The sequence below is a fragment of the Manis pentadactyla genome, chromosome 10, assembly GCF_030020395.1.
Source record: "Manis pentadactyla isolate mManPen7 chromosome 10, mManPen7.hap1, whole genome shotgun sequence".
Taxonomy (NCBI): Eukaryota; Metazoa; Chordata; class Mammalia; order Pholidota; family Manidae; genus Manis; species Manis pentadactyla.
Window position 1 is genome coordinate 11,634,710 of NC_080028.1, and position 13,261 is coordinate 11,647,970.

A 13,261-nucleotide genomic window follows, 5' to 3' on the forward strand; every position below is an offset into this window, starting at 1 on the left:
TACCTGCTTGGCTCGTGTGTCATCTGCTGGGAAAGCCGCATGGGCTCCTGGAGGCCGGCTGGCTTGGCATCTGGGTTAACACGGAGCCTCATGCCCGACTTCCAGGGCACACTGTGTGGGGGGGAGAGGCCTTCTGACATGTAGCCTGAGTACTGGTGACCCTTTGGGTAGATGTCAGGAATCAGCTGACTCACTAAATAAAAAGGGTACACGAAGGGTTCACATAGGAGGTGGCAGCTCATGGTAATTCTCCAACGATAATTGGGCCAGGCCCTAGGAATTCTATACCCAACATTGCCTTGGGGAGCTCTCAGTTTGGGATTCTTGCTCGGTGCGGGCCACGAAGCTGGCGCTCTTTGACTCCACGTCCTACCTTCGAGTCAATTCTTGCCAAACATCCCCGTTCACATTTGAAGAGGGGATCGGATTGACGCAGCTGATGGACAAGGGCTGTGGGGCAGAGCTCTGACATGGGCCGCTCAGCTCTGACGGGCAGTAGGCTGGGGAGGGAGCATGGCTGCCTATGCCTGCCCCCGAGCAGGGCCGGGGCAGGGCAGTTACTTTTACGAAGACTCGTGGAGGGGGGTCATGCTCACTGGTATGGCTCCTGCAGACCCAGGACAGCCGGCACACTGGCGTCTTTCTGGATCTCATCATTCAAGCTGTAAAACAGGGTGATGCTCACTGCTTCACAGTGTGAAGATTAGATGCGATCCTGCCCAAGGAGGCATGTTATTAACTATAAGACCCTGTGTAGATGGAAGGACCTGTATTTACCTTGTTTGTAGCACTAAATAAGCTTCACTGCTATTGTATTCCTCTTCCTTATCTTCCCAAGAAGACTGAGTTTCTTGAACACAAGGATGTGTTTTACTTGACTCTGCTGTCCTTAACATGCAGCACAGTTTCTGACACATAGTAGGTATTCTGTAACTACGTGTTGGATGACTGGATGGATGGAGAGATGATGGATGGGTGGGTGGGCGGGTGGGTGAGTGGGTGGATGGACGGATGATGGAGAAATGTAAAAGAAGGCCAGGCCCCTTCACTTGCCTTCCTTGGAAGGCTGTCTGTCTTTTTATTCAACGAACATTCAGTCAGTTGGTACGGGACCCTGTGTGAGGTCCAAGAGGTACACTGATGAATAAAACAGAGCCCTGCCCACATAAAAATCAAAGATGTTCAGGAGCAGGATTCAGGATCCTGATTTCTGGGTTCAAATCCCAGCTCTACCTTCAACTAGCTCGCAGCTGAGGCACGTCTCCCCAATTTCTTCTCCACTGAATGGGGATAATGTCAGCATCTTCCCATAGGGCTGTTGGGGGACTTAAAAGTCATCAGTGTAAGGTGCTGGGAATGGGGCCCGGCACTCAAAAAAGTGTGAGTATTGTCTGCAGTCATGCTAATGGAGGAGACAGCAGGGAAACAAAGAAATTGATGCAATGAGGTAAGAAATACAACAGAAACGTGTATACAAATAAATGGAAGGAGGAAGCAGGTAAGCGGGCCTTGAGGGGGTTAAAGCTTTTTCAGAGGGAAATACTTGAGCAAGACCTTGAAGCCAAGAATGCTCGGGGTGGAGGGGAAAATACCACCTCCAAGAGGTTATGGGTTTGTCTGGGCTCATCCAGCTATACAAGCAGGAAACCATCTCCTTCCCACCCCTTCTGGCTGGGAGAGAGGCGTCCTGGCAAAGTGGGTGGAATATGGGCGAAGAGACCAGGGCCAGGACCGTCCCAGGGCCGGCCAGCGTGCCTGCCGCCCAGGCTTGGAAGCATGACAGCCCCTCTCGGGGGGCCGGCCGCAGGGGGTGTTGGGTTTCGGGCTCCTGGCAGCCGTGGTGGTGCCCTTTCGGCTGGCCTTTGCGAGTTCAGACAGTGGCCCAGCCTCCTCCCTGCTCTTCCACATACGAGCCATCCCCACCCTCCTGTGGCCTGAATTGTCCTGCCTCCCCACAATGGCATCTGCCCCAAAATAGCTTCCATGTGAGGGCTGGAAACAGGGAAAGATTAGACCCCGGCATGAAAGTGGGGGGGCCGCGGGGGAGGGGAGGGGGAGGCAGTGAGCGCTCAAGTGATCTGTGTCAGGCCTCGGGGAGGGTATAAATCCCACTTGGGCCAGGTGGCCTCAGACCCCAGCTGCAGGGCCAGGTCACCCAGTCAGCCCTCACTTGCTCTCTTTTCTTCTTCAGACTGCGCCATGGGGCTCAGCGACGGGGAGTGGCAGTTGGTGCTGAACATCTGGGGGAAGGTGGAGGCTGATGTCGCAGGCCATGGGCAGGAGGTCCTCATCAGGTAAAAGGAAGATTTCCTGTTGTCTCTCTCAGCTCCTTCCCAAAGAGCAGGTGTATCTACTTGAGAGGCCGAATGCCTTCCCAGGGGTTGACCAGTTGGCTGTGTTAGCTGAATGTGTTAGAACTCCCGCTTGGTTCTCCTTTGCATTCAAATGTCAGGGATTAGAGGCAGGAAAGGAAAAGGGACCCATCTCATACTTAAGTCAGCAGCTGGGAGAAGCATAACAATCAAGCACTAGATGCCCAGAGCCCACCAAGAGGACTCCTAGAACTGTAGACAGTCAGCAAGGGCCTGAGAGATCTTGTGTAGCCGCCTCACTTAGCGTAAGAGGACAGGAGGAGGAAGGACTGGCCTCTGAGAGAGGAAGGATGTGCCCAGGGCCACACGTCCATTAACGTCTGCCCAACGAAGCATGGAGCTCTCGACCCGGCTCTGCCCCTGGGCAGCTGTGTGATCTTCAGGAAGGTATACAACCTCTGGAGCCTCGATTTTCCATCTTAAAAAGTGAAGGGAAATCCTAAGATCCACATTACAGAAGCGAAATGAGAATGACGTAAGGTGACACATGTTAAGGGGCCAGGCGCAGTTCCTGGCATAGAATGAGTTCTAGAAGATGTTAGTAAATGTCATTCATAGACGAAGCCCAAACTATCGACCTCTAAGTATTATAACTAGAAAACAGAAGACAGAGGCTCACTACGCCCCATTAAGTCCCATTTGTGACTTTTGACACTGAGTATGTCTTGAGTTGAGAGCTCAGAAGGGTATGGTGGTTTCCAAGTGCATCTCACTTTCTATAGCAAGGGATTCCCAAATAAACCAAAGAAAACAAAATTCCAAGGTTTGTGAACAGAGGGTGGCTTGTAACTTGTAAGTAGAATTTTATTTCCCCATTGCCCTCCACCCCAAATGGTGATAGACTTGCCACTCCTGGTCCTGATCTCATGCTCTGGGCCAGCGCAGGTTAAATATCCAATGGGTTACAAGTCAACATTTGTGCACCTGGGAGGAAGCGGGCCCTGGGGTTGCCCTGAGTGAACGGACTGTCCCTTGCACTTGAATTTACAGATGCATTTCTTCTGTGTTATGAGCCAGAGCAGGTTTTCCTCTCTCGCTCAGATGCCTTTTCATTCTCCCTGGAGTTTCACCCCTTCCCAGCTCCCATGCTGGGGGAGAAGGACCAGTCCTGTGAACTCCACCATCTGAAGTTCAAGTCCTTAGTGGTCCGCACCACTAGACACACTTGAGGAAGGACAGCCAAGATCTTGGTTGACTAACTGGCAGTTGGGGGTGTTCCCTATGTCTCTGTTCCCCTGTCTCTGTCAGCTGTTGGGGCAACAGGTCCCGTTTGATTGGACAAAAGGCTCTCTCAAGTCAACATCAATTCCTCAGCTGCCGCTTTGCGAAGGTGACCTTGGACAGACGTTTTTCCCTGCTGGCTCCTAACTGTCTTTTGGCTGAGTGAAGGGATAGCCTGCCGGAGTCTCTGAGGTCCCTCCCCACTGTCATGGTCGGGCATTCTCCGAGTCCACGGCCCCCCCTTACCCTTGGAGGGGAGGCAGGGTGGGTGGGGTGGGAGAGCAGGGGGTCTTTCCAAGGTGCGGGGCTGCCAGCCTCAAGGCGGTGGCTAGGCTGACCTGAAGGAGGCCCGGGGGTGCTGTGTCATCTGGGCAAGCATTTCCTCCTTCCCCAGGGCAGATCACAGAGACCTGCCGGGTGCCAGGGGTGGGACGTGACACTGAAGCTGGGGGCCCCTGGCAGCCCCAGGAAGCCTGATGCCCCAACACCTCAGGCCGTAGGGCTGTGGGGACCACGCCAACTGGCTCTGCCCTCTTAATGTTTGGGGTCTGGGGAGGATGACCTCCCTGGATGTTGGCAGGGGAGTGGAGGGGACGGGACACTAGCTCTCAGGGCTGCAGATGCCTCTACAGAAGCTGCTCTTGGTTCTGTTCCAGAGGCTGAACCTGGGCTTTCTTACTGACCTTGCAAAGATCATTTCTCCCATTCCTCTGATTATAAAAGAGAGCAAATTTTGTCCAGCTGAGTCTGTTAATAAAACACTGAGGGCTTCGCTGCAAGTACATGATCTAAAGTTCAAGAACATAAATGCTGGAGGTCAGTGAGAGATTCCGGCTTCAGGAATGGGGGTTCGGGAGGGAGGGGGCTGCCGGTGTGCCCTCAGGTCGCTGCCTTTCCTCCTCTTGCTCAAACCTTTTCTACTTTACTGATTTTTGCATTTGAACAAAAGATTTCAAGACCGGGAAAAGTTTGAAAATCACTGCTGGTGGCCAATACTTGTCACGTTACAGGGAGGAGACGCGGCCCAAGAGTCTCAGCCGGCCAATGGCAGCTACAGACAGAACTGAAAATTCCCAGTCCTAATGATTATGATGGTGGAGATGGTGAGGACGGGAGGACGTGACGGCGGCAAACTGGTGGCCGTGACGGTGATAATGGTGGTTGAGATGAGGAGGAGGAAGAGAGCAGCAAATGTTCATACAGTACAACTGACTGCCAGGCCCTGTGCTGTGCTGCACATATATTAACTCAAGCCTCACCAGGACCTTACGAGGTGGACATTATTATGACCACCAGGTTTAACAGAGAGGTTAAGTAAGTTGCCCAAAGTCACACAGCTGAACTCAGATCCAGGCAGCTGAGACCCAACGTGCCTCTTTTGACCACTATGCTTTCTTGCTCCACAATCTTGGCAAACTGAAGATGAATTCCCATCCTCACTCTGGTTCCTTTTTCCTAGAGCAGAGAAGGGTTTTTGTGAGTCTGAGAGAAGAGAATCCTCAGTTGTCCGTGCAGGTGTCCGATGGGGCATCAGTTCTGAGGACACTGGGAAACGGCCTCCCCTCTCTCTGACTTGCCGGCCGGTTGACGATGGGATCACAGATGAGACCCCAAGGCAGCCGGGGGCTCCTGAACATACTTGGGACGCATTAGGGGCTCCTTTTCCGGTGGCTGCGGTTAGGCCGATCCAAATGCGGCCTTGTGTGGCTGGCCCGGGGGCTCCCTGCCGCGGGATGGGGCGCAGAATGATCCTGCAGGCACTGAGTGGCCCCGTTTTCCTGCAGCGCTTCGAGCCGGGCGGGGCTCCTCCCTGTCTGACCGGTGGAGAGGCAGAGGGTGAGGCGTGGGTCCAGCCTTAGAATCTGGAGGCTGAGGAGTCAGCTAGCCCGACCCTTTCGGTTCTCAGGAGTGCGAACCAACACAGAGGAGTCAAGTCACTTCCTCAGGGTCTCACAGCACCGTGAGACAGAGCTGGGACCAGAACTCAGTTTCTGTAAATCTCAGTCTCGTGTTTTTTCCCCCAGACAGCTGGAGGACTCCCAAAATGTCTGAGATCCATGGCTGTGGCCCTGGATCTGCCCAAGACGGTCTCCTCCAGCGTCCTGACCTTGGACTTCATCTGCGGGTGCTGGGTCTTGCATCTGACAGGCAGGAGTTCAAGGATCATTGTCACCAGATAATAATAGTCAGGAGTTCAGGGACCCCTGGGTGTGAGGTGCCAGCGACGAGCTGTCAGTGATGCACGAGGCTTGGCAGGGAGGGTGAGTTGGTGTCAAAGAGCATGAACAATGGGGAGGCAGGAGGGATCCGCTCCTGGGGGCAGGGAGCCCCCGTCGGGCTACGCAGCACATGCTTGTGTGTGTGTCTGGCGCTGTGTGCATGTGAGTCCGGGGCTGTGGTGTGAGAGGCTCACCACACTGAAGTGTGTCCACACTTGGGCTGAAGGGTGTCGCAGAGCCAGGAAGCTACAAAAGAGGAAACTTTCAAGTAATTGGAGCTACTGGGCAGAAGGAGGGGAAGCCTGGGCACACAGTGTCACTCCCACAAACACTTCAGGGAGAGACTGTGAGTTATGCAACTGCCCACTGGGCTTTGGGTCTGGGGTCTGCCACCAAATGGCCATGGGACCCTGGGAAGGTCACCTGCCTCTGATCTAACGTTTGCCCACAAGATAGATGGGGAACTCACTCCCACCCAGGTGGTAGCTATGACTCCTTTTAATGAACACACACCTTTCCACAGCAGAGACATCTGGGTCCAAGGCTGCTCAGGATCACAGGCAGCGTCCCTCTGTGCCAGCTCACTGAGAACCTGGCAGGAGTGGGGACCTGGTCTTTGGCAGGTGGCTCCCACCAGGACCCCTTACCGCCTGCATTGTGAGGAGCCTGGGAGGTACAGGGAGTCCAAACACACAATGCATGAGCTTTCTGAGCCTGGAGCTGCTCTGGAGTGGAATGGCTCTCACAGGCAGTGATGAGTCTCCTGTAGCTAGAAGTATTTAAGCAGCCTAGGATGGTCCCTAGGCAGGAAGCTGCAGAAGTGGTCCCTGTGTGGACTGCTGTTTGCGTCACTCAGACCTGATTTCAGCCTTGCCCATCTGCACACCAGCCCTGTAATATTGAGCTAGGACTTCACACCTCAGCCTGTTCCCTTGTCTGTAAAATGGTAATAATGTGAGCCTAGAAGGAAGCGCAAGTTCAGAGCCGAGCCCGGGGCCTGGCACACAGTGGGTGCTCCACAAGTCCAGGCTCCTTCGGCCCAGTGCTCCCACCTCTCCCTGCTCCACCCATGAGGTCATTCAGTCACCTACTGTCCACACAGCCCAGAAGCCAGGGAGTGACGCAGAGACGTCCCTCCTTCCTGCTTCTCGCAGTGACGATGAAGGAGAGGAAGACACAAATAATGACATGACCGTTTATATAACGCTTTCTGGGTGGCACTCCCCAGACACAATCTCATTTACTCCTCACAGCACGTCTGCAGGGAGGAACTAATTATTCCCCTTCCCTGGAGGAGGATGCCCAGGTCACACAGCTGGGAAGCGGCAGAGTCCGTGCTCGAACTTGGGTCTCGCCACCCCCAGATCCCACCGCATGTTCCTGCGCTGACTCCAGCCCTCTTGTGCTCACAGGCTCTTTAAGGGGCACCCTGAGACCCTGGAGAAATTCGACAAGTTCAAGCACCTGAAGACAGAGGACGAGATGAGGGCCTCCGAGGACCTGAAGAAGCACGGCTGCACCGTGCTCACCGCCCTGGGGGGCATCCTCAAGAAGAAGGGGCATCATGACGCGGAGCTGAAGCCCCTGGCCCAGTCGCATGCCACCAAGCACAAGATCCCCGTCAAGTACCTGGAGGTGGGAGGCAGGGCCAGGGGCAGGTTGGGGGGATGGAGGGAGAGGCCTGGAAGGGGTGAGATCCCCCAGCCCAGCCACTGACGTGCTGGGCACCTAGGTCACCCCTCTTTGTGCTCCAGCTCCTCCTCTGTAAGGTGGGCTGTCACCCACTTCGCTTCCTCCTGGGGTCCCACATTGGTATGTCATCACAAAGGAAGAAGGGGAGGGCGAATATTGGGGGCACCACTGCATTCTCTCTGCAGACAGGTACCATTATCGCACCCACTTGACAGATGAGGAAACTGGGGCACAGAGAGATTTAGTAAAGGCCACAGAAGTAGCATATGGCAGAGCCAGGGTTCAGACCAGGTCCGTATCCCTCCAGAGCCCCAGCTCCCCACCCCTGGGCCACCAGGAGCCTGAGCCAGGCGGGTCTCATGCGGCAGGAGTCCTGCAGCCGGGGCTGCATTCGGGGTGGCCGGCCGGCTGCTCTACCGGCTCGCTCCCCTTTACAGATGCAGAGAGGCCTCAGGCGTCCTAGGCATAGGCAGCTGGTTTGCAGGTCCTGTGACGGGCTGCGAGGTTGGGCGGGCTGGGGAGGGCCTGGCTTCCCGTCTGGCCTCCCTAACCAGTGAGAGGAGGGTGTGTGCTGAGATGGGGCTCCGGGGACCGGGGGGTCAAGGGCCTCGTGGAGAGGTGCATCCCCTGGGGCTGGGGCAGCTCTGAGGAGGAGGATCGTGGCGAAGGCCGCCGCCCCAGCTGGGCCAGGGTAAGCCTGTGCCTGCTCGCTGCTCGGAATCTCGGTTACCCGATGAGGAATTCCACTGAGCAGCATCTTTTCCTGACACACAAAACAAATTTGGAGGTGGAGGGTTCGGGGCTGGCGTGGAAGCCTCGCAGTCAGGGGGGATGCAGGCTCTTTCTGGGCTGCCGTCTTTGGCAGGAAGGAGAAGGCGGACCTCAGGCAGGCAGTTAGCAATTTCTGTCTGAAGCAGGTACCCTTCTCATCCCCATGTTATGGGTTTGGAAACAGGGCTCAGAGAGGTTAAATAGCCTACCTGAGGCCGCACAGCTGATAAGCCAGGAGGTACAGTCTCATCTATGGTACTCTGGAACCCAAGCTCTTAACCCCTTGTGGCACAGTATCTCCCTTCAGTGGCCACCTCCACCACCAGCCTCCAGCCCCTCAGCTTCACCTCCATGCACCCCTACCTGGCCCCCCAAATCACACATCAGCAGTCCTGCCCACCCATCCCTGCCCATCATAGACACGAGGAGCTGCTCCTGACTCTGAGATCCTGCACATTCCATGGTCCCTGTCTGTCTTCTCTTGGCAGCAAATCCCTGCCCAGCCTCCAAGGTCCGGCTTAGAAGCCACCTTCTCTGCATGAGGCAGTCAGCTGTCCTGCCCACCAGCACCCCCACCCTGCCCCAAAGGCCACTTGATCCTCATCGCTGCTGTGGCGCCTGCCCGGCTCTGTTGTGATTTATCTCCTTCCCCAGCTGTCTCCTGGCTGGCCTACAGGCTCCTCAAGGGCAAACTGTGGCTCACTCCCCTTTCTGAACCCCAATGACATGTGGTGGCTCACAGGACAACTTGAATCCCCTCTCTGGGAACAAGGTTCAGAGAGAGAGAACCATGCAGCCCAGACAGCATGAGCAACTAGTAGGCTAGAACCCAGGTCTACTTAAAACAAGTTTAATTTGCTGCATAATTCCTGCAGAGAACTCAGGGCCCACATCTGCTCTCTGCTCACTGTGGAAACTCGTTCCGTGCTCTCCATAAGAAATTGCTCCTTCTCACCAGGGAATGAGGGGCCACGGAGGGTGCTGGGTACCAAGGGCAGCCTTCTTTTCTCAGCTGTCCAGCTGGCCAATCCACCATTTTCTAGGTATGAGGGGCTCCACCACAGAACCAGGAAAGGCTGAGTGGGGGGCAGCTGATGACGTCATCTAAGCCCCCATGTTACAGGTGCAGCCACACATGGGGGTCAGGGCAGAGCTGGGCCTGGAACTCGGTCTCCCAGGGCCCTCCCGCAAGGGCAGGGCTTGCTTCCCAGCACCCCTTGGTTTTGTTGCACTTACGACATTAATGGTGACATATGTCAAAATTGGTACCCAGAGGTAGGTGTTTGTGGAGCTGTCCCTGTTTCTGAGCTGAATGGTCTGTACCAGCTGTTGATACTGGTTCTCCTTGAGGCCTCAGCATGTGCCCCCCACCCACCCATGCTGGTCACTTGCCCCCTGAGAAAATGGGGAGTCACTGCCTCTGCCCCAGCTCTGCCAGTCACCTGCACACAGTTCCCTGGGCACAAATCCCAGCTCTGCCGTCCACTTGCCACATGATCTAGACTGACTTCTGCCCTGTCTGGGCCGCAGTAAAATGACACCACTTGGTCCACCCGCCAGGGCTGCAGTTGGCATCAGATCTTAATCAACCATTGGAAGAGCACAGCGGCATCTTACATCCATGCGCTTTTTCAGTCCCTAAAGCAGCCACATGCCACAGGCCACATTGTCATGGCCACGAAATGGGCAATGTAAAAGCAAGCGGTGGTGAGGGGATGTGAGCCAATGGTGGTCCTGGGGGCAGGTCATAGGCTTCACCCCTTTCTTCTCCCTCTCTCCTTCCCTCCCACCAATGCTTCTGAATGCCAACCCTGTGCTTGGCACAGAAAATATGATGCTCTGCCCCCCCAGCCACTGCAGCCCCCAAATAGGCTATTTAAAGTGATAGCCATGCTAAGTCATTACATGCAAAAATTAAATACCTCCAAGTGGAAATCATTTCTTTCTAGATTTTCTGATTACAGAATCCTGGGTAAAGCCATGGACTCTGAGCATTTCCCTTCCTTTGCGCTGCCCCCAGGCGGCACCACCCTGGGCTCTTGCCCGGCCGCAATTGCGTCCCCATCCTGAGCATAAGCTGAGGAGGGTAGTGGGTGAGCTGGCCCACGGGCTCTGTGACCTTGGGCACATGGCTTAACCAAGATGGGCCTTAGTTTTCCCATCTGTGCCTGTCCTGTGGAGTTAAGCCATGGAGCCCACTCAGAAGCAAGCCGGATCTGTAGTAAGTACTCAATAAATGGTCCTGGAATAACGAGAAGATGGGATGCGGCCTGATTCCCATCAGGTTCCTGGCTTGTCCCACCCCCGTGACCAGCACCCTCTCGTCCCCCTCCCTGCAGTTCATCTCAGAAGCCATCCTGCAGGTTCTGCAGAGCAAGCATCCCGGGGACTTTGGCGCTGACACCCAGGGTGCCGTGAGCAAGGCCCTGGAGCTGTTCCGGAACGACATCGCTGCTAAGTACAAGGAGCTGGGCTTCCAGGGCTGAGCTCCTGGGCGCCGCCGCCCGCCGCCTGTGCTCTGGGCCCGGTGGGCAGTGGGGCCTAGACCTCGTGTAGCTGCTAGAGCTTGCTTCTGAGTGTCTGCTTTGTTCATGAGAGGTGGGTGGGAGAGGCGGAGGGTTGGGCAGTGGGGTGTTCCGGGTGGTTTCACCTGCCCGGCGACTGGGCTCCCTGAGGACGGCTGTCACCCTGGGAGCAGAAGAACAAGGTGTGGCCCTTGCCTTCCTGTGGCCTGCAGAGTTTGGGTCACACTTCATTCTCCCCTCACCTAAATTCCAACCTAATTCCTTCCAGCCGCCAAACCCAGCAGCTTTACCCTCACCTTTAATCCCGAAGCCAAGCCATAAACTAGGCACCTGCCATAGTGACCCACCTGACCCGCCACCCCACCCCCCGCCCCATCAGGGCAGCACAGTGTCCCTCTCCAGGGAGAAGGAGGTCTGGGCAGAGTGGGACAGTGACCCCACCCACCCCAAGGGAGGTGTCAGGTGTCTGGAACATACGTGTGCCTTCTCCAAGAATGGAGTGACTCACCTGGTTTTAATAAAAGACCTGTGCATATCATCGCAGTCTCTGCCTGGTGATTTCCTCCCTCTAGGGCAAGTGATGGCCCCACAGAAGACGCGGCTGGGACAGTGCTGGGCACCGGGAGCAGAGGGAGAGCTTGTCTGGTGGGGCAGTGGGCTGGTCAACAGGCCTTTGCAGTCCGGGCGGTCAGCGCCAGGAGCTCGGGGCTGAGGGAGGCCGGCGGGTGCTCTGACCTCTGGCACAGAGAAGGGACAGACACATGCAGAATAACGACAACACAGGCCAGCAGACATACAATCCATATCAACAAATGCCGAGCACATGGGCAGAATGTATAATACTACTGCCAGGAACCAGAATAAAACACTGGCATGTGACTGCACCAGGTCAGAAGCAGGCTGGAGCAGAGGCCGTGGACAGGGGCCTCAGCAAAGGGTCTGATGGTCTGGGCCTGTCTGGTGCCCACACTGTGAGGGCCTCGAATGGAAGAGTCAGGGCGCCAACTCTGGGAAGCCCCAAGTGCTCAACCCTGGTAATGTCCAGGGGTTCCCAGGACAAGCACCCTACTGCCCCCTGCCCGAGATTGTCTGTCCTAGGGCCCAGCCCCCTGTGAGGAGCCCGACCTCACTGCCCCAAGCCTCAGACCACGCCAGGGTTCACAGCAGCTGAACAGGCTGCTGATTCATCTGCTGAATGTGGACACGTCTCAAATCCTAACAGGCTCATTTATCAGGCTCTGCCGCCGCACCATAGCGCTGACGGGTTCACCTCCTTCCGTGGGCTCCAGGCTTTGGGAATTCTTATGCTATCTGAGAAGGTTGTGCAGAGGGGGAGGGTGGACCAAGGGAGGGCAGTTTTTGATCTTGAGCCTAGAGAAAAATTCCATGCATTTGTGTAGTAATTCATTTGAGTGCCCAGCAACGACAGAATACGTGTGCAGGATTCAGAGTTGAATAAGCCGGCCCCTGCCCTCGAGCAGTTGACAAGCCGGTCAGGGAGACACATGCTCTGAAAATTAATTTAGGGCAGAATAGAATCAGGGTTGCAGAGATACCAGTCATTGTCATTCATCCAGGGCTCATTCAAAAAATATCTGTCGAGCACAGCAGGGAAAAAAAAAATCTGTTTATATTTTTGATGTGCACAAAAGGCAACTTCTCTTTTTCTATAATTCAAGTAAAATTTCGTTTGGAATCCTTGCTGTGGCAAGGTGGCAGAGACTTAATCTCAGTCTCCTTGAGGTGTCTCCCCGCTTCCAAATTTCCCTCAGGTGTTGGCTAATTCCAGCATGTGCCACGTTTTGCCACGTGTGGGCAGGGAGGTGGCCATCCGCTTGTGGCTGTCACCGGTCCCCATCGGTGTCCTCAGGGATGCTGCACCCACCGGGTCTTCAGTTATTGTCCTCATCAGGCCCTGGAGGGGACTCTGCCGAAGGCTCCTTTTGCCTGGGGCCACTTCTGAGGGACCTCCTTCGCCTCGAGGGCTCCGTCTGGGACAGGAGGCACCGATTTCCTCTGCGTTCAGATCCCATGGGCCTGAGCTTTCACAGCCTCCTCCAGGGCCTGGCAGGGCTTGTGCAGGGCTGCCCTGCATGGTCGTGTGGGTTGTGCACGCCTTGTGAGCACTTGGCCAAGGGGGCTCCTAAGGGCTGGGTCCAGTCTGTGCACCAGTGGCCGGTCTGTGGGCCCAGAAGGGGCGCCTTTTCCTAACTTCCCAAGAGTATTCTGGGCTAGCAGTGGCCGCAAGCACAGACAGAACCGCTTTCTCTGGGAACCATCCCCCACTGCAATCTTACTGTGTCCTTTTCAATTCTCTTTCTTCTGACGGTTCAGAAAATGATTTTCCAGCTTGGGAAGCAGGAATGCCTCATGGTTTCCTCCAGATCTTTTGCCTTTTCTGTGCGTTCTTTCAGATCCTCTCAGGGCTGAAATTTTTGACTCTGCAAAGCCGGGCAAGGGA

At 55.6% G+C, this 13,261-nt stretch overlaps 1 protein-coding gene across 1 annotated transcript; it reads left to right on the forward strand.

The window, feature by feature from the left end:
• The first annotated feature begins 2,114 nt into the window (after positions 1 to 2,114).
• MB (myoglobin) lies at positions 2,115 to 11,338 on the forward strand. The gene is made up of 3 exons (XM_036891401.2): positions 2,115 to 2,294; positions 7,225 to 7,447; positions 10,615 to 11,338. The coding sequence occupies exons 1-3, from the start codon at positions 2,200 to 2,202 to the stop codon at positions 10,759 to 10,761; spliced, it is 465 nt and encodes a 154-aa protein (XP_036747296.1). The 5' UTR covers positions 2,115 to 2,199; the 3' UTR covers positions 10,762 to 11,338.
• The last annotated feature ends 1,923 nt before the right edge of the window (positions 11,339 to 13,261 follow it).